Source organism: Epargyreus clarus, unplaced genomic scaffold, assembly GCF_041222505.1.
Source record: "Epargyreus clarus isolate Ecla_fem2 unplaced genomic scaffold, WU_Ecla_fem_2.2 ptg000031l, whole genome shotgun sequence".
NCBI lineage: Eukaryota > Metazoa > Arthropoda > Insecta > Lepidoptera > Hesperiidae > Epargyreus > Epargyreus clarus.
In genome coordinates this window covers 7,639,965-7,661,611 of record NW_027332236.1, presented here as the reverse complement: position 1 = coordinate 7,661,611, position 21,647 = coordinate 7,639,965, and the positions used below count along the sequence as shown (strand labels likewise).

The window sequence follows — 21,647 nt, the reverse complement described above, 5'->3', positions numbered from 1 at the left end:
TTGTAACACATATTTACCTATTAAAATAACTATCCGTTGTAATATTATTAATGTGTAAGAATTATTTTCAACGCATTTATACTTTTTAATTATTTTATGTTAATAATAGTCAATTTAATTGCTGGCGATAAATTGGTTTAAACATTAATATTACAGCCGTTCTAAAATGTTTTATTATTTAAAATAGTTCTACAAGAATAATTAATGTACAATAGAAGTGGCGATTGATCATTTAATCCATCTGATAATATGCCACCTTTCTTGGTAAGATAAGATAAACGTCCTAACTGAGGTAAGCCACAGAATGCCGCTACCCTTAAGTACTAGATTGTCCTTACAGTAATTACTAATTACTCAACCCTTCAAATTATAACACAGCAGCTTACACATGTGATAATTAAATAATAGGAGTGACGGTGGTACCATAGCAATTGAATCCTGAAGAATTCTATCACCTTACACTTTATCACTTTTAGGGAACAATTGGAATGTCTGCAATTTACTTCGCCAAACTAACTAGGCGAAAATTAATTTATCAATGCTGAAACGTGACTACAAAACGTATTCTTAAAATTTACATAATCCCAAAAGTATTGAAATTATTGAATGACGTAGTTGTGACGTTTTTCCAATTCAAATTCATAAATTTAAATTCGTCCTAATTTACCTTCTGTGGTATCCGAATTTATATAATTTTACAATGACGTATACATAAAACCAATTAACGTATATCATTATCATATTACCTTATACTACATTATATTATATATGACGTCAGATCATAGACACCTAAAAATGAAACCAAAAAAACGCATATAAAAATAATTTATTACGCAATTATAAATTGCCCAAAGTAACGCTTATCAATCGATTACTGATTTCATAGAAGCGCAAAAACGAAACAAATACATGACTCAATAGCGAATTAACTAAAAAATCGGACACTACATTGAGTCAATAGCGCTGCCAGCCGAAGTGATTACACACAGTCAGGGTAAGTTACATAAATACGCACACTAGTGTAGAATGCACACTACTGTAATAACACACACGCGCGCAACTCGTCTATGTGTGCGCGCCGCAGACCGTGAGTCGAGTCGGCCGACCCCACTACAATTTAGTCGCACTCTAGACGTTACAGAGGTTAGACGAGTCCTAGTAGCTACTACTACGCACCTCGCAGTGTTTCATCATAACAACATTGTGATAGTGACAAAAATCTTTCTGGACGTGACAAGTGGAAGTGAAACATTATTGTTCCATTTCGAAGTACTATAAACTACCCCATAGACGGTTCTGTGTTTTTTGCTGTTTTGTGAAATTATGACATTGTTCCCATTATTTGGATAATTCCGGATAAGGAGTGGAGTATTGCCGCAAATATTTTCGTAAGTATTTTTAACTACCCCCCATTAATTTTGCTTATTTTTGTTGTTTTTTTCAAATATTACAAATTATTCGAAAAATATTTTTCAAGTTCTTTCAAACAATTTTCGCCAAAACCAATGTTGGCTGAAAAGTTTTCCGGGTTTAACCTGGATAACAAAATTTTTTAACTGTTTGTACCTAAATAATATTTTAAAAATGAATATTTGAGATTAATAGAAAAATAACAAAAAAGTTATATTTTCAGAAATACTAAAATTTTAGAAAAAATTTAATTATTTCTGAAAAAAATGCAGCAGAGAAAGGAAAAGTCGTGCCCGAATTTAAAAATTTTAAAATCAAATTTTATTTTCAAATATTGTCGAACGCCTATAATTTTCAACTTCCACATTGCTTCAATTAATTACAATAAATTACAATGACTAATAAATTAAGATGAGTCAGAGGCGAATACACCATGTACCAATTCCGTTCCGTAAAATTGTTTTTTCTTAATGTCAATGACTTCACTCGAATCTGTTTACTCATGCATCGTAGGCATTTGCCAAATATTCGTGGTATTATCATCACTCCATTTGCTTTGTGTCTAATTCTATTTAATATTCAACGAACTTCAAGCAATAATTTAAATACCCAATCAATTCTTAATCTAATTTTTAACTCATTTATTATCAATAAATTCTTATTATAATTTTAAGGGACGTGAAATTGTGATTTTAAAATTTTCTACATTCCAATTTTAACAGAAATAATTGGAATTTTATAAAACTAAATGCGTAGAAAAATTCTGTCATATTTTTCGATATTTTTGTAAAATTCCACGTCCAATGCTCTTGGCCGATTAAACCTAGTCTTTGTTTTCAATCTTTTGTTTTGCAACGACTTCCTCGGTTCTTGTCGTTATCTGTTTATATCTTTGAAATCGTACAAATTGTTTTGCTATCTCGGTATTACGTTTATTTTCGACACTTTATGCGAACTTTTATTAGGATTTTCCATTTGATAAATTTAAATCGTGTCAGGTTATCAGATTTTTATATCATTGTTACTATTGAGTCAGGCAGACAATTTTATCATGAATGATCTAGAAAAAAACTTACTTTTATTTCTAACGTTTTAATAATATTAGATAAAAAATATCTTTTTTATGAAAACTTGTATTAATTATTTTGAAAGAAAGGCCAAAATTGCGGCAATTTTCACAACAATGGATAAATATGCTAAAAACTAAAAATATGCATTATGAATTTCTCAATTTGTTTTTTCAAAACTAAAATTGTCATAAAAGTGTAATCGCAATTAAAATCAAATTTCGAGTTTGAACGGTAATTGCGATTGCGTTTAGTGGCAGTGTCGCAAGCGGTGCCAGGCGCTGTCGTAAGCCATTGTGGGCTTACACAACTGGTTCAAGGTTCCATTCCCGCGTGCGTTCGCTCGGATGTACGGAAACTAGATTTAGTAACGTATTTTTGATGTGGTAATTTTTATCAGTCTACGTCTTGAGATTTTTCGTTTCATTTGCATTTTGTGTCTCAAACAGTAAATACTTCACCATTGTTGAGTTTTCATAGTTTGATGACCGGAATACACCAAAAACATTTCTTTCCTCAAATTCAAACCACAAGCAAATCAAATCATAACGGAAACACAAAATACAACATACATTTTTCCTGAAACAAAATAAGCTTCCTAGAATTTGTCATCAGCATGATAACTTTTTCCTATTGAACTGCGGCCAAAACATTAATTTACATGTACAGCAAATACATTTGAGACACCTTGCACGTATGCGGCAATATCATAAAAATTTTGCAAGTATGCGGCAAATAAATAAATCATGGTTTGAACGCGACGATGTAACTAGCAATATTAGTGCACGTATGCGGCAAATGAATAAAAAAGTGGTTGGAAAACAAACAAATGTATCGTGCAATTCAATCGATCGTCGTGTAAAGGTCAGTTAGGTACGAACGCATGACGCAACGTCCCTAGGGCGTTATTGCGCAATACACTGCAAGACACACTACAATAGATAGACTATCCAGTAACTCACTTATGACTGTAGTTTAAACGTATCTATGCCCTAATCTTGCACGCTTATTATTGTCGCGATTTGAATTCGTTCCTTATTAAAACTACGAAATTCAAGTATGCAATATCGCTTTATTTTATGGCTAAAATCCGATTTTCATTAACTTCTTTCACAGCAGTAAAATCCGTTATTTTAGACGAATCAAAGTTGATTTGCTTTTATCTAACATAAAATGCTGTGTAGAGACGTAATATATTTACACTAAACTTGTAAACAGTTTATGTAAGTTATGCGCCCTGAGGTCACTCAAGCCAGTTCCGCTGTTCAACTAATTCTATTTATATTTACACCCGTACACAATGAAATGCAATAAACAGATAGCGTTACAATAAACGTTTTATCGGCACATGATGTAATACAGGAACTACAGCAAGGTTGTCCGGAAGGTACTATTAAACATAAGGTCATACCCGCATGCATTTAGTTAATCGTGCATCATGACTGGCATAGTTATGAATTCTTAAATCCCCTTACAACGTCATGTAAGGATTACGACGACCCTGGTTCATTTTATACACGCTCGTACAGAACACGCAAAACGATGAGATCATAGCTATAAGCTGCCTAAATAACAACATCGTGATTTTTCTGAATCGTATGCAATAATAAATCATAATGTAGTAATACGAACATTAAACAAAATGGTAGATGAAGCCGGTACTATCCAGCCCTGAAACACGATACGCACGTTACGCTAGACCAAGTATACTGATCCAACGACGATATTGAAATCAATGACATCATATACAATAATGTACATAATTACGATAAAGCATTACGTAACACGATTTTTCACGCGCAATACATACAAGCCGATAATTTCATCGGTGCGAGGACAAGCAAAGATAACTTGACCTATTTTTTTATCTCGCCCGCTCGCGTAACTCTAACCTACTTACGATGTGCACGTGAGTGTACACGACCAATTGCGACAAAGTAGATCAGAACGCGTGACGTATCTTATTTGAGGTCCTAAGCTTCCTACAGACTAAAATGGAACGCAATGACGCAACGGTAATGAGACAGAATTACCAAGAAACGCCGCATAACAAAGATATTGTAATCACCAAGGCTGCCCTGATAGCCGTTTAAATAGAGCTGGTCGCATTAATTGTATAATTAAAAATAATGTCCATTGCCGTAAATTAACCGATACTACACTGGGGAACTCCTAGCAAGCAATTGCAACTGAACTAGTTTACCTAACAGCTCCTGATCTAAAAAGATAATGATCAATACGCAATGAATCATTAGGGAAATACAACTCATTACAGATCAGCATGTAACGCTTCCTAGAATCCAAATAGTTTTACGTAACATCCTGAAGTGGTCGGTAGCTAAATTCGGAGAATCTAGCACACAGAAATAGGTTAAGTGTTTCTTAATAATACGGCAATTAGCTATAGGTTTGGAGCAAGGTCAGCGCAAAGTAGGTCTGTCTTTATTGAGTCTCGTCCAAACAATCATGTATTTGTAGAAGGATTAGTTTATCAGATAGGGAAATCCTACCGGAAAAGTTTGAGGTCCTTGACACAATTGTATTGGACGCCGCTTATCGAACCAGTTGTTATGAAACGCAACCTTGACACCAAAGCTTTATCGGCGCGACCCAGAGGCTACCCCGAAATAACCCTCCTTGCACAAAGGCCTCACACTAAAATGCGAATGGATATCGGTCAAGTATACGCAATTCTCATCAGAAAAATGCTTGAAACTCATCCAGAAATTGCGACCTTCCTCAAATCCTCGAGCTAACTTTATGCGTGATTTAACGCCAAGGATTTGCTTTAGCCGGTTGTGTGCAATACAAAGACATAACACGCTATCTAATGTTTAGAAAACATACCGTGGCCAGATACCATAAACTGTAATCAAATACATTGGCTACATGGCGCCAAACACGAAATGATTTAATACCGCGATCATAAAATTAAGTGGCTACCATTTTTGCAGTTATATCAAATTGTAATTTAACTGGCATAATGCTATAAAGCACCTTCGCATGACAGTAAAATGTCAGATCAAAGATGGCGGTCGGCCTACTTTTCCCGCGCAATAAGCGGCGAGCGTGTGGAAAGTTACCGCTGTACTACTTTCTCTACTTTTTCCAAGATGGTTGATATTGTCTATGAACGTTTAAAAGGAAGGTCAAGAGCGCAATTGTTTTCATCGAGCCTTTAAATAATATGTGCCAATTGCAATCGTATTTAATTGCAATGGCTATTAACTTGTAAATGCTTACTGCCTTGTACGTCAGAACTGTTGTGTATTCAAGAAAACATCGTTATACTTAATAAAATAGTACTATTGATAACAAATCCATTATTTATAAACGACAGTACGACCTAACCCAATCCAAGCGGACAGTCGAGAAATCAGGATCGCCGCTATAAATATCGACAAGCGTCGACTCGTTCTTTCGCTAGTGACGGTCAAGGGCGATTACGGTGATCGATAATTAGTTTTCACGTTCCGAGATCACGTTGTAGTTTATATAACGGTTTAGTGAGGAGCAAACGTGCTTCGCGTTGCGCAAACGTCAACGTGAGGGTTCAAGACCGGGCACGTGTAGGTTGCCGCGTGACCGCGCCGTGTTGCCCCCACACGTGCGCCGGTAGGACAATCACGCCGCCGTAAGGTCATGTGCCGATGTACCCTGGAACACGCGAGCGAATCTATGATTGTTCGAAGATCTGATGGCCTGGTACTTCTCACCTAGGACTTTGAAACATTTTCCAACTTCAGAGTTAAAACAACTACTTACTTTTTGTTTGTTTGTTCATGCATACATTATTGATAGTAGTATATATATTGAGGCCGTTTAAATTAAAACATCATTAAATATTATCGGGAATGATAATTATAATTAAAACGTTATTTTTAGAATCGCGTTCGTAAACCAAATATGAACTGGATTGATAATGGCTTCGCGTCTTAAATATAGCTGATGATTTACGGCAATGATTCAACGCATTGCTCAAGAGTACTTAGACAAATTCAATGATGATGGAGAATTCTAAAAATAAATGAACAATAATGCAAAGCACGCTAACTATGTGTGACGGATTCAAAACATTGTTATGTAAGAAGCGCGAAGAATTCAAGAAACCTCGTCACGTATCAAGTTCAGACAATATCACGTCTGATTGTTACTAGGAAATCTTTTTTGCGCTTTTTCCGTACTCTGACTTCTGTTCTTGAATCAGTTTACTGAAGGACTAATACGAATTTAACTCTTTTTAAAACGTTTTTATCTATCTTCATTCAATTTACCTTTCTTGCATCAACGAAAATAGTTTTGGTTTTTTCATCAATTCAAATTTAGCTTCAATAAGTGTTTGCGATATATTTATTGTACGTTCAATGTTGACACAATTTAAACTTTTGCGTAACAGTAAAAAAATGTGTTGCTCAAACGCATTGTTATCAGTTTGCGAAATAACTTCTTCTATGAGTCAGTAGCTAAACTTAAGAAATACGTTGATAAGAAACGTAAAAAATATCTGAATAAAATACTTATAACTACATTAAATACATAACTTTAATTTGAACGCTTTAACATAACTAAAATTTGAACGACAAATCGGTCAATATGGGCACATATAAGTCAAATTAAATTTGCAATTCTAACGAAAACCCACCACTAATTTCCTAATTATTCAGTCTAGACTATACGCGAATAAATTACTATTCGAACAATTTGAAAATCTACATAATTATGATCGCAATAAAACATTTGCAATTTAGAATCACTTAACAATTTAATTTAGTATTTAGTAAGTACTCGAATATTTAAATCTAACCAGGAGCTAAATCGTAAGTCTCCGCCCATAGTCAAGAAGCGACTAAGCCCTAATGCGTCAAAATGCAGCAAAAAAGGACATTTGGACGTGATGTTGACGTTAAAAATAACCTCAACCTAGCACAAGGGCATCCAGCACGCCCCTCGTGCCACACCACGAAACGTGAAACAACACGTTCCTAATGAATATAAACTAAGAATTGAGACATGGTAATGATTTAAAATAAAATTCTAGGAGTATTGGCCTGTAAGATTATTCAGTATGCCTGTGGTTGACTAAACTGAATAAATAGTATCGGTTAGAAAATATCAAAGTGTATAATGCAATTTACCCTCGTGGGCAAAAAATGATATGATATGATATATATGATATGATTAGAAATGGGTTAATGTGAGAAAAAAGTAAATAGATAAACAGAAAATGAAATAAAGGAGGCCTTGCAGATATCAATATACAGACAAGATCAAAATACACAACACTGAAATCATTATGATTTTGATCTAAACAAGAATAGAGATTTGCTAAGAATTTAAAGATAATCCGTTTCTAAATGCAACAAAAATGTGTATTAATAAAATTCCTGCGTGTTTAGCAAGAGACGTAAAATTAAAAACTCAACCGCAATTCTATGTACACTATCTGTGTCCCAAATAGATAGGGCATAGATAAACCAACGAGCTTAATAAGCCAACTAATGATCGGTTGGCGCAACATTGCCCAACCCAACCTTGAAACGCGGTGACGAAACACCAAATTGCCGTTTCATAACAGTATTACGAGTTTTAGAGACCAGATGAGCATAAAAAGCGGCGTGATACCGTACGGTCCCAGTTTTGGGTAACGGTGCCTTCGCGAGAAAGTACAAGATTAGTGATAGCTGTCGAAGTGCTAGAGTTGTGCTTGATTGTTATAAGGCACCGTTAGTGATGGCTATTGACAGAGCAATCAGTAAAATCAATTTAGGAATGATGAATATGAAAATTAAGGTTCCATTCCTAAATTAGAATGTTAGCAGAATTTGAGTCATCTTAAATATTGACATCAACTTCTGCTTAAGCTGATTATGTGTTTTAAAAATAACTTTGTTCTCATATTATCGTAGTGATATTGTATATTCATAAAATAATATGAAACATATGCTATATTTAGCTAATTCATTATCAAATGAATATAATTGAACAGTTTGTCTGTGATTTAAAAATAACTGTTCATATCTAGCACCATCTGCTTATTTATACGTTACGAACATAATACACACAAAATTCCATTAATCTGTCCAAGGTACTCTAGGATTTTCTAAATGATTTTACAGTATTTGGTATTGCCAACTCTTGCTTTACAAGCTTTAGATTTAATCCAAGTTAGATTCTGTTTTGACTTTAGGTTACTGTTACACATTATATTCGTATGTTTTAATACCATAGGTGCCAAAGGGACTCCTAGCGTGAGGCACGTGTAGACAGTAGAGTTTTTAAGTCGCTCCATAGCAGTTAACTTGTATTTAACTGTCCGTGTTCCGCCAACCGTCAACTTAACGGACAGTGCGCCTTTTTGCTCGCAAATGGAGCACACAGCGTTATTACCGCAACCTTTGCAATGAAACCACTTATTGTGTCAGTAATGTTATTGCAATCAAATGATGGGAGAATATAAGCTCATTTTAAGATTGCAAGATCTATTGAATTCATTTTAATAAATTATTTATCTAAACCGTTTGGTCTTAGTTTTTTTCTTTTCTTTTTTAAGTGTCACACAAGTACAAATATATAATTTCTTAACGAGTACAAAAAATATTCATGAAAATAAAGAAACCAATTTTTTTTGAACTGCAATTTGGAACTGTCGAAAAATTAAACCGTCGTTACTCAATTTAAACCAACTATTAAATTACGTAAACATTTGTTCAGTATAAATAATTAAATTGGGTAATAAATGTGTCCTCGTGTGATAAATATATAATGATAAATTAGATATTAATGATAAATGATAAATTGGTTATTGTTTTAGGAAATCACGAATTACCCAATTACGATAATGAGGCCACGATACTGGCTTCGATAACTACATAATAATTGAAATTGTCAAAAATAAACATATATTTAGTAACATAAATGAATATTAATCAAAAATAATAACGTATATTTTCAGAGCCAACGTGAATATTGATAAATTATTTTTATTGCCACAGATACTCGACATACTTTTTTTAAAACCGGCAAAGAACTTGAACCTATAAAACCAAAATCTATGCCAAGCGTTGTGACATGTCATTTAAATTCAATAGCGTGGCAAAGAAATATTCCCACGTAAACTATGACATTTAGTTCAACATAACAGAGTTTTACATTATCCGATACCTAGTAACACATCCAAATCGGTTAACCATCGTTGACATCCGACATGCACATTGCCATTATCATTTAATTTATACGATCCGATATCGTTCGCATAGTGTAAAAACGGTCTTAGTTGGTGCGATTAATCGTACAGTTAGTCGGTAACGGAGTCCACATCTGGGGCGGCCCACTGACACCGAATACAGTGGGGCGCGCATTCTTAACACCGTTCGATGCCGGATTTATCAGTACAGGTAAAAATATGACACAGAGTAACAAGTGACTTGACAGCACAGATAAGAAAAGTTAACAGACTTTAAACATGTTTTAAAAATATTTTTTTTTAGGTATCAATGTTTATTACTTTTAAATTATTGGTATTATTTGATTATGGGTAATTAAATGTTTAGTTCGCTGAGATTTTAGTTTTTTTGAAAAATTACCGATATTTCTGAGAAATTGCATTAAATATGCAAATATGCATTCTACAGATTTCTTGCATGGCACCGTTTTAACCGGTTGCATTTGATTACTGCGTTTTCTTTGCGGTTAATCTCACAACACTAACTGACACGAGAATTAATTTACAGAATAACTTGATTCTATAAGATCCGATTCACAAACGTCAGAGGAATTACCATTACAAAAGAGTCGAAATCACTGGGAGCTTATATAAAGATTTGAATGCAATGAGATAGCTTAAAAACATCTTAAAATTCTCTAGAACAGATCTAATGATCTTTTTCGAATTTCATAAGGAGTAAATTGTGAATAATTTCGTATAATACCGTAGGGGCACGTGTCTGGCTCAGCGACATAGTACAAATAGATGCAAATAGCTGTGGAAAAGCATAATTTCAGATAGAAAGGACTCTCACGTTGCGCGCCCGATTCTCGTGTCTTCACACGTGATATGGGAACTTTTTTCTACTGTGCCAGCCTGTACTATTAAAAAAATTAGCTTTATAGCTACTTTATAGCACAATGGGCGGTTACGATCAATTCACTCATTGTTTACAAGGATAATAAAACGATAGCTTTTCGTTTTCAATACTCGCTTCCTGTCGTAAATTCATAATCAACTCGTAAATTCGATACGTGGTCAGTTTATGTAATTAGATACTCGAATTGAGGGTGTTAGCAAAGGTTAACGACCAGCCAATCGATGGGAGATTGATATTGAATTGGCTGGCGTCAGCAATCGAAACACGCTGCTGCCAACGTGTTCGTTGCGAAATCTAAATATTATTGTTCGGAAACGGCTAATAAGTCCTAAGTGGTCGCGTGTGCGGCGGCATGCACTGCATTGTGAACCTCGTTGCATTAAAAAATTAGCTTTCTTTCAACGAAAAAATTAATAGCCACTAATTCTACCCATTTAAATAACATCCATTTCTTTGCTCACCGTCGCAGGAAGTAAATTTTGTAACGGAAGGTACCTTCGTAACCTTTGCGCACTCGCGGTAGGTAACACGAAAGGTTAGGAAATGCGATTTATTAACGAGCTCTGTTAACATGAAGGGGGCGAAAAAACGGTTAATGTGGCAACGCCGTTTCACAAAGGTGATCCACGTCTAACTCGCAACGCGGGATCTTGCGACAGAATTTTTGCAACCTCCACTCGACTGTATTTTGCAACGCGCATTTAGACGACTGCAACTTTTCTGTTACTAACGTAAGGTCGCTCTTTGTTACAGAACCAATTCGAGTTGCCGTGCGGACAAGGCGTCGTCCGCCGAAACATGGTCGCCGAGTTCATCCTGAACCAGCAACAGCTGCTGAGCGCGGGCGCGGGAGCCGGGCTGGGCCCCGCACCGCCGCCCGCCCGGGTGCCGCCGCCGCCGCGCGCGCGCCTCTCCGTCTCCCCGCACTTCCCGCTCGACCAGCAGCAGCTCTCCGTCGGCTCACCACCCGACTCCCATGACTACAACAACTCCTTCGACTTCAACAAGCGCAAGGACTACTTCGGCCAGCGCAAGCAGCGCGAGTTCATCCCCGACAACAAGAAGGACGACGGCTATTGGGACCGCCGTCGCCGCAACAACGAGGCCGCCAAGCGCTCTCGCGAAAAACGCCGCTTCAATGACATGGTCCTCGAGCAACGTGTTGTCGAGTTGTCCAAGGAGAACCACGTGCTCAAAGCACAGCTGGACGCCATCAAGGAGAAGTACGGGATCTGTGGCGAGACCCTCATCAGCATCGATCAAGTGCTGGCGACTCTGCCCACTTGTGATCAGGTGCTATGCGTAACGAAGAGAAGTAAACTGTCCGGAAGTGCCCTGTTCCCGCCCGCACCTCCGCCACCCGCTCCGGCACCACCGGCGTCGCCTCCATCGCCGCCACCCCAGCGAGCGCCAGAACCCTACCAGGAGAGGCTGCCGCCCCCAGAAGCGTACTACCCGCACCCCGCTCACTACGAACCACCTGGTTCAGTGCTCAACCTGTCCAGGACCCGCCGCGCTCCCTCGCCCTACGAGTTATCCTCGCTGTCCGGCTCCGGCGACGAAACGACCGAACAATACGCGCCAGAGAATAATTGCTTGCCCCTCAAGCTTCGCCACAAATCACACCTCGGGGACAAGGACGTCGCCAGCGCCCTGCTGTCCCTCCAGCATATTAAGCAAGAGCCCGGCCCCCGCTCGTCCCCGTCCTGGGACGGCGAGGGTTCGAGTGACGAAAGAGACTCCGGGATTTCGCTGGGTGCGGAGTATAGGCAGCAACGGACGGACGTCGAGGAGGAAGACGCTCACCTTAAGGCGGAGCTCGCACGACTCGCCACCGAGGTGGCCACGCTCAAAAACATGATGCACCAGAACAAGACGCGGATGCATGAGCACTGAGCGGCCGCCGGCCGTGACCCGCGCCCCGCGCGCCGCGCCTGAACCGCGCCGCACCGCCGCGCCGCACCGCCGCCGCGCCGCACCGATGCCGCGCCGCACCGCTGCCGCGCCGAGCCGCACCGCGCCGCGCCGGGCCGTTGCGGCGGCCCCGTTTCGCGATCACGTGTCGATCTTATTCGTACAAACTGTCTCAACCTACCCTCTCCCTAGTAGTCGAAGTTACCACGTTGTAAAGAGATGAAGATATATATTTGTATGATATTGTGCAGCTGTACGCGGCTAAGTCGCATCGCCTATTCGTAATCCTTCCTAGTAGTTGTATCGGTGTATCTGTATCGTTCCGTAGGGGAGGGTCCCGCGGGCGGGCGCGTCCGCGGTCCCTTCAATTTGATGAGACTAATTTCGTTCGGTTTACAGACTTTTCGAGCAGATAAAACTTATCTACTCAGTGATAGATTTAAAAAATGCATTTTTAGTGGTGAGCTATGTATAATGTATATGTAATATATAAGTAAGCGAAGTAGATCTGTTTCATCTATTCGAAGACTCGGTGGTGAAAATCGATGGCTAAAGACTACGTTTTGTAAGTTCTAGATTAAGTAGGTGTAAGTAATTAAGTCCATTGTAGATGGTTATTTATAAATTAAATGTATAGTCTTTCTCATTCGGAATGCCCGTTATGTTCCAAACCAAAAAAAAACTGTAAAATAAAAATAGATCCTCGGGAAAGCTGTCAAGTAATGGAAAAGTATTTTTAAGAGCAACAAATCCTATTGTAAATCAGATTGTAATCAGGATAAGGATACCAGTGCCTTTGACAATACATACCTACCTATAAAATAGCCTAAAGTAATATTTTTGTACATGTTTAGAAATAAATTGGCGGTTTGTTAGAATCGATCCGTAATGTAACCCGCACTCCCCAACCACGTGCTCAGTGCGATCTAATCGCGTGCAATGTTTTAATCCAACAAGCAATGGGCCAGCATGGGCCGCGATGGGCCAGCATGGGCCACGATGGGCCATTCAGAGCCACGGACGCTTGGCGTTTCTTTTATCTCCAAATTGCATCTCAGAACACATGGTCGGGAACGGTAATCCTAAAAGGTTATAGAAGTATTCGATTGTATTGTAAGTTATACTCCTATTTGCCCTAAGGGCATGTGATGGACTGAGGGAGTTACTACTAAGTATTTATTTATTCGGACCGCGAAAGAGGATTTTACAATTTATTATCTTTGTATAAGAAACTCTATACGATATGAATAAATTGTGTACATTACAACTAATATGAATTTTATTTTTTATCCGTACCTAAAAGACCTGAAGACCCCAAAACCTTATAAATAAAATATAAGTAAATAGCTAAGACTTTTTACACTTGTGGTTAGTGTAACAAAGTTCTTGAATGGAGAAGACAAGAAAAATAATACGAAATGTGTAGATGGACTGATGAACTGACAGACTGCAGGAAACTGATGGATTCACATGGCTTTAGTCCGGTCCCAGTGGCGAAAAATAGGCCTGTTTTGCAGTGGACTGCCTAAGCCTAATAGATAGATAAGACACACACACTTCATTATATGAACTTAAACATACATATAACTACATGAACACCCAAACTTAAAAGATATCTAAAGTATATTTGAAGGTGGCAGGACCCATTGTGATACTCAGCCTCAACTATAGCTAATCAAAGCAGTGTTAAGTGCTGTTTTCCGTTTTAAAAGGTGTGTTAAGGGTATATTTCTAGGCGTTCCAACGTAGTCCTCAAGTAACCATTCTTAGCAGTCCTCGCAGACCTAAGCAGAGATACTCTAGTCGCTAGAAACTCGGCTCCTCATTCAGAGGTCTGAAGTTCAAATCCCGGCACGTACCTCCGATTTGTCAAAGTTTGAAAGGTTACCGACGTAAGAAAAAATAAAACTTCAGCATTATTACTTAATAATGATGTTATGAATTTCAAAATAACTTCTTAATATAGACGAGATGAGAAATCCGCTGAAATTCACAAAGCTAAAACCATTTACACAGGTAACAAGTTAGGGGTGGCAAAACGTACAAATAATTCAAATTGCAATAAAATAATAAAATAAAATAACGCTTTTTACACTCATAGTGACGTGGGTACCGTGGACACGCAAGAACAAAAACAGAAACATCCAAACACGTAGGGGAATCTTTGATTCTTTGAAGGCGTTCCAGCGTAGTCGTTAGGGGTAGCGGCGCATCTGTGGCCGACCCCAGGTAGGAATATATAATCCTATCTGGAGTCGATAACAAATGTCCATGGGCGGCAGTAGCCACTTACCATCAGGTGGACTGCATGCCTGTCTGTTACTCCCATATTATAAAAAAATCTAAATTATTTTTTCACTAATCTGATTTCTACTATAGTATAATATAGAAAAAGAAATAGGATGTAGAGATCTTAAGTTAGATTAGAATAGATACGTGTTCATCGAAATAAGAGTATTTGTATTCGGGCTGTATGTTACCCCACCGTTGGTAAGAATATGCGTGAGGTACACGCAGGATATTAATAAATATGTGCGTACATTTGTCTTATTCTTTAGTACGCTGTACAGCCCAAACAGCTTGATTGACTTTATTTATTTATTTATTAAAATGTTTGCCAACATTCTTTACACCTTTACATTTTTTTTTTTTTTATAATATGAGAGTGGCAGACAAGCATGCAGTCCACCTGATGGTAAGTGGCTACTGCCGCCCATGGACATCTGTAATCAACCCCAGATAGGATTAAATATTCCTACCTGAGGTCGGCCACAGATGCGCTGCAACCCCTGAGGACTAGGCTGGAACGCCTCGGAAAAGTCTGTCTCCCTTACCACACCCTTCAAACCGGAACACAGCAGCGCCTAACACTGCTGTTATTAGGTAGAAATAGGTGAGGCGGTGGTGCCGAAACTAAACAATACACAAATTAAACAATACACATATTTAACAATATACAATAATTTTGTGTATTGTTTAAATTAAACAATACAAAAAAGTCCAAGGTAAGTGCTAGAATAATTATAGGCAACGACAGCATGAAAACGAGACATCAAATTACAGAAAAATAAAGTTAAATTAAATTATATTAACATAAAATTAGATTAAAATAAATGACAAATATAGATTGTATATAACAGTCGAACAGAAATTACTTTAACATGTAAGCTGTCATAACATTCGTCTAAATTAGAGTGAAAAACGATACATTTTTAAGTAATCGGATATATTGTTTGAATACTGAGTAATTCTCTAGTTATTATCAATAATTTGAAACTTAATTGTATATCGTGTTTTTAGTTTTTATTATTTTTACTCGACTACGGAGGGTAATGTTTTTCGAGCGCAGATCAGTACCCTTAGTATGAGTTTTTACGTTTTTACAAAATTGACTGTTTTTGTATTTGTTTACGTATTTACCAATACATTTCTAATCAGCCTAGCGGACTGTATCAGAAGTGATTGGAAATGTATGGGAAATACGTAAACAAATACAAAAACAGTACTTTTTGTAAAAACGTAAAAACCCATACTAAGGGTTACCTATGTCATATTCTTTGGCACGCCCTACACCCTTCGACTTCACAGATTTTAACATATTATGAATTTCCGTTGGATCATGGGAGTAACATAGGCTACATCTCTTCCCTTTTTTTATATATATATTTCTTTCAATGTATTTCCCTTTCAATATATTTCGTTGGATACTAATATGAGCGCCGACTTCAGAAATATGTACTATACCAACATTTATTTCAATTATTTTTTACTTTGTAGTGACATAGAAGTCGGTTGTATTTTTTTGTTAAAAATCTTTTAAATCGCATTTTTCGTCGTATCATTCGCAGTCGTTTCTGTTTTCATAATATTTATTTCCGTCTTATTTTGATCATTTTCGACATATTTACCTGAATTCACGAAATTTGTAGCAGCCCTGTCAGGTTCGGACTGACGCGTGTATTTCTGTCAAGTGACCCGGTTAACGATTACGTAGCCGAGTTGTTTCTAGTTTTTGCTAATGTAAGTTAAACTGCGGTTGAACCTTTGTTACCGGCCCCGTGTGTATTATGCACAATTGCACATACAGCGTGTTAAAATAACATTATGATAACAGCATTTTGAATATCGCTATATTACGATGTTATTTACCATGTACCATTAGGTTAGGTGCCATTGTATAAAACACTAGCTGACCCGGCAAACTTTGTACCGCCTCAAAATCTATTTATCAGATATATTTCATATAAAATATAGCCTATGTTACTCATGAATAATGTAGCTTTCGGGTGGTGATAGAATTTTTAAAATCGGTCCAGTACTTTTTGAGCCTATTCATTACAATCAAACAAACAAACAAAGTTTTCCTCTTTATAATATTAGTATACATTTATTTAAAAAAAAAACATGTGTGTTAAAGAGCTTCTTTCGCCGCTTCTTCTCCATAAAGACACCTTGTGAAGGGGTGGTAGTGGTATTGACATTCAAAAAGTGCTTTGTAAAGAACTTATTTTGAATAAAATGATTTATTAAGAGAAGCATTTTGTATATCCTTTATTTAACTCCAGAGACAGTGAATTAAAAAAGAAATACACTGCCTTTTTTCTTTGGGAGAGCCTCTTTTAGTGTTTTTTTTCCTATGGAACTTACGGCGTAGCACACTATAAGATGCCTTTACTCTTGCTGTTCACCTGTATTGGACAAGTGAGCATGATATATAATTATGAAAATCTCGCAAAAATGCAGATTATTGACTCATTGATTTAAACTATGTTTTGTATGTTTGTCATTGTTAGATTTTTATTAAGTAGGTAACATAATTAAAAAAGTGGATTAAGACTTTGTAAAACTGCAGGCGGGTTTCTGCACCCTACAACTATAAAAATAAGTGGACCTGCCACCTATGGACTGCACTGCCAACCTATGGACTGCCACCCAGTGCTCCATAATGCCTTACTTAGTGATCATATTTCTACGTTGCCTACAACGCCCGTTTTTTTTTTCTGTTGACGAGGGTGAAACCTTCAAAAGGTACCCGACGCCATGGGAGTGACGCCGTGTTATGTGGGATTTTTACCGCACTAACCCCCGGTGGCCGTCCTCAGCGTTTCGTGGAGAACTCCGGGATCTCCAACGGAACACAACCGGAGTCCTCCTAACGCGATGCCCTTCTATCGGGCTCTGCCCTGGGGGAGCAATTTACGCTCCTCTCACATCCCCTGGTGATTACAGCGATATGCGACCACACAAAACCGCTGTCCTTCCCGGGGTCGCTTGCTGGACGGTTTGAGCTCCCACTCTTGCCGCCCGCAACCCCGGAAGCCCGTACAACGCCCTACGAAGTCCTAACTTCGTCGGACAGATTTGGCGTTTCAACAGTCTTCAGGGGCAGCTAAGTATTCGTCTTTAAAATAATAGAAATAAAAGAAAAAGTACATTTTACATTTTATTAGCATTATATCATAGTCGTTTATATACAGTAGTCATTAAATAAGTATTATTCGAGTTAGTACATTTAGCAGTTTATATAATTACAAACAAAAAAATTATTCTTCACCATCAAAATGAAACCTTGAGGCACATGCATTTTACCGGCAGACGCCACAATGCATCAGATTGCAATTCTCAATCTATCCTCATTATATACCGGGACACAATACCTACTTATGGCTCCTTAATAGTTAAAATGAACGTAATAATTTTAAGAACTTGTCGATATAGTAATATATTAATACACAATACATATTTCTCAGTTATTCACGATGCGTTTTAAATAGTACCTGACAAATTAAATAGTAACAGACTTACCAATTTTAACGCTAGAGAAGACTGTATGTATGTCCACTTCGAATAATTTTACAATGACAGAACTTATGAAACTGAGATATTTACTTATTTATTAAATAGACGTCATTTCGTAGTGTGCCTTATTGTAATTTATGATAGAATATAGATATACGATATATGAAAACAATTCAGACAATTTTTTTGCAATAGGTACCTTGCGATATGAAGCGGCGCGCCCAAATGTGAGCTTAACTTTAAATACGTTAGTACGAATAATTAAGTTATGTTTATAAATATAATTCATAATTAAATAAAACGTATAAAATACATGAATAATATTTTTAACGAAAAGCCTATTATAATTTCAAACCATCTTATTTGGAAAGTTAGTTACAAGGTTTTATAGGGCTTACTAAACGATACGATGTGATGTACACAAACCCAAAAAACTGAACAAGTTTTAATTTAAGCAAGTTCTAATATTTTCATGATACCTATATTAGATTACCGTTTTACCGGGAATAGAATACCCTTGAATGATTAAAAATGAAAAATATGTAACTTTGTAAGAATCAAAATAATATAAGTTATAATTCATTTACGTTTTATTTTTTCTTAAAAATCCTGATTAAGAAACTTTTCCAAAATACTAAAAAAATGTCGGAAACATCTACATACCAAACAATCCGATTTTCAAGCTGATTGTAATGCCTTATATTAATAAACCTATCCATTGTTTCCTATCAAAGATCGACATTTGAACATTTTACTTAATAGAAACTGTAATATTTAGATCTTTGGTGAACAGTAACTAGATGGATTGATTATAAATAACTGGCATTAATCAATCTCACAACATCAACATCAAAATAGAAGATTGCCGCACGGCAAGCAAACTTCAAAATTAAGTAAAACAAACTCTGAAGCTCATACATGATCCATTAAGTATTAAAAACTACAATAAAATATTGCTATGTGTAAGGCAGTTACTTTTCACATTTTTAAGCAAATAATTATATATCTACTCCATCGAATACATTGGTTATATGATACTTAAACATTAAATTTTATATATCAATCACCGAATTGATATAATTCTTAAATCTTCTTTAATTTTCATTTTTATCGAATCGTATGAATTCGACTTTAAAGACACCATTACAACATCTATTTCTGCCTCATAATAACAATGTTATTATTAACAGAGTTATCAACTTATTCCTCAGTGGTGACAACGTATCTGTGACCATTATAACAAATATTTGAACAAAGACTTTGCTCACACATTTAAACACTTATTTATTTCAATTTTTAACCTGTCACTCATGTCATGGTCTCCTGCCAACTGGACTTTGCACATGTGTAGCAGGCTCTACACATACTTTAAGTATAGACGTTTTGATGTGCGCTCGAAAAACTGCCACCAAATGGCAAAGTGCAAATATTTGTACCAAGCTTTGAACAAATAGGTACTCAAATACCAGTGCTTCACTGTGTTCAAAAATGTGTTCAAATGTTTGTGCTATGTGTGGCACGGGCCTAAGTAGCGATATATAGGCTGTTGTTCAAAAAATGATTGTAATAACATTATAATATCTTATAAAATATGACTTTATAATAATCAAAAACAGAAGGTAGTCGTATAAACAACAAACAGAATTATATAGCGAACAGAGTGTATCGATAAATATTTTTTACAATAATTTTTGCAATTTTTTACACTTAAATCTGGCAATGCCGCAATCCCTGATGGTACCAACTTTGCAACAGTAGAGGTCGCTACCATCACTTGCATATAGATTCTCTATTCGAATTATCAGAGAACCCCATATTACTACTTAATAGTATTAATACACCAATTTAATTGCTACAAATATTTAAAAGCATATTTCATACGCTTTGCTTCAAATTCCTGTTTATTTCTTCATTCGCGTTTTTATTAATACATCTTAACTTTAAGGAATTTTCTTTATAATTACTCGAAATTCAATAGTATAACTTGTTTAAATAAATAATGCAATCTCAAATGTTTGGTTTGATTCTGGAGGCACCACCGCCACAGTTATTTCTGCCTTATGAGAGCAGTGTTAAGCGCTGCTGTTTTCTACTTTGAAAGCTCTTATTCGAGGCATTTCGACTTATTCCTCAGAGGTAGCAAACATCCTATAGATAGGACTCAGATAGGACTCTAATCCTATCTGAGGTTGATTTTAGATGTCCATGAACAGTTGCTTCTTGCAATCACTTAAACTGCATGCTCGTTTACTATTAGTATCACATAAAAAATGTCGGCCGGCAACAATATAGAGAATGTCCAAAAAAATATACAAGTACTTGAAATGTCGTCATTTTAGATTACCATCTTTATTGAAACAAGTTACACACATTTTCTATAAATATAACATCTAGACACCCAATTGAAGAAAACATCAAATTTTACAATAAAATATGGATTTTATAATACTTAACATCTAACAAGCTATTAGATAAAATGATATAATATTTATTTATTATTGAGTATCATTTATAATGTAATATGAACGTAAATATACGATAACTTGTTATTTATCTACGTTAAGTGCGATTCTGTGTTACAGTTAATTTGGAATACATGTTTTCAATGATAGTAATGGAGAACATATGTAATATTTTATAAAATACATTAGCATAGGTCGTAGATTTTTAAAATTATAACATATGTATGTGGGTTTGAAAATTATAACAACTGTAGGTAATAGTACCTACTTATTTATACCTTAAAAACCGAGGACCTTTATAGTACTTTATAAAGCAAGTATCATCCATAGCTTATTACCAAATAGTAATAAATAGTTCTAACGTACGACAAACGTTAATTAATTAGAGATGTTGTCAGTGAGATTCAGGATGAAAGATTTTGTACGAAAATTAAACCCCGTAAAAGAAATTATTATTAATCGGTATATTTAATCAAACAATATTGGACACCTTTAAATAACAAGGAAAAACTCAACTCTATCGTCAATTCTTTATCTGAAAAAATCTCTCCCTGTAATTTTGTCCAGCAAATGTGAGAATCAGAATAATTATTCAAATTATTTTTCAAAACTCCATATCCAAAATCCAAAATCCTAAACCACATGACAAGATTGTACTAATATGAAATAATGGATTATTTATAATAATTATTAGTACATGTAAATAATATATTTTTCAATAATATGTTTGGCTCTATCATATCTTTTTTAAATTACACTTGCACTTGCAAATTTAAGTAAATGTTAAGTTGATACAATATACAAAAGCTCCCAATAGCTTTAAAAGCTTTTCTTTAGCCTATTATCCAACACTTTGTTGCTTGATAAATTAGTAAAAATGGAAGATGGTCTCATGGTAAATGATATAGATT

The 21,647-nt window shown here is 36.2% G+C and overlaps 1 protein-coding gene across 1 annotated transcript; it reads left to right on the top strand.

Annotated features, from left to right (window-relative positions):
• The first annotated feature begins 1,108 nt into the window (after positions 1-1,108).
• vri (nuclear factor interleukin-3-regulated vrille) lies at positions 1,109-13,746 on the top strand. Its single transcript, XM_073089648.1, has 2 exons — positions 1,109-1,388; positions 11,315-13,746. The coding sequence occupies exon 2, from the start codon at positions 11,360-11,362 to the stop codon at positions 12,455-12,457; it is 1,098 nt and encodes a 365-aa protein (XP_072945749.1). The 5' UTR covers positions 1,109-1,388; positions 11,315-11,359; the 3' UTR covers positions 12,458-13,746.
• Positions 13,747-21,647: the final 7,901 nt, after the last annotated feature.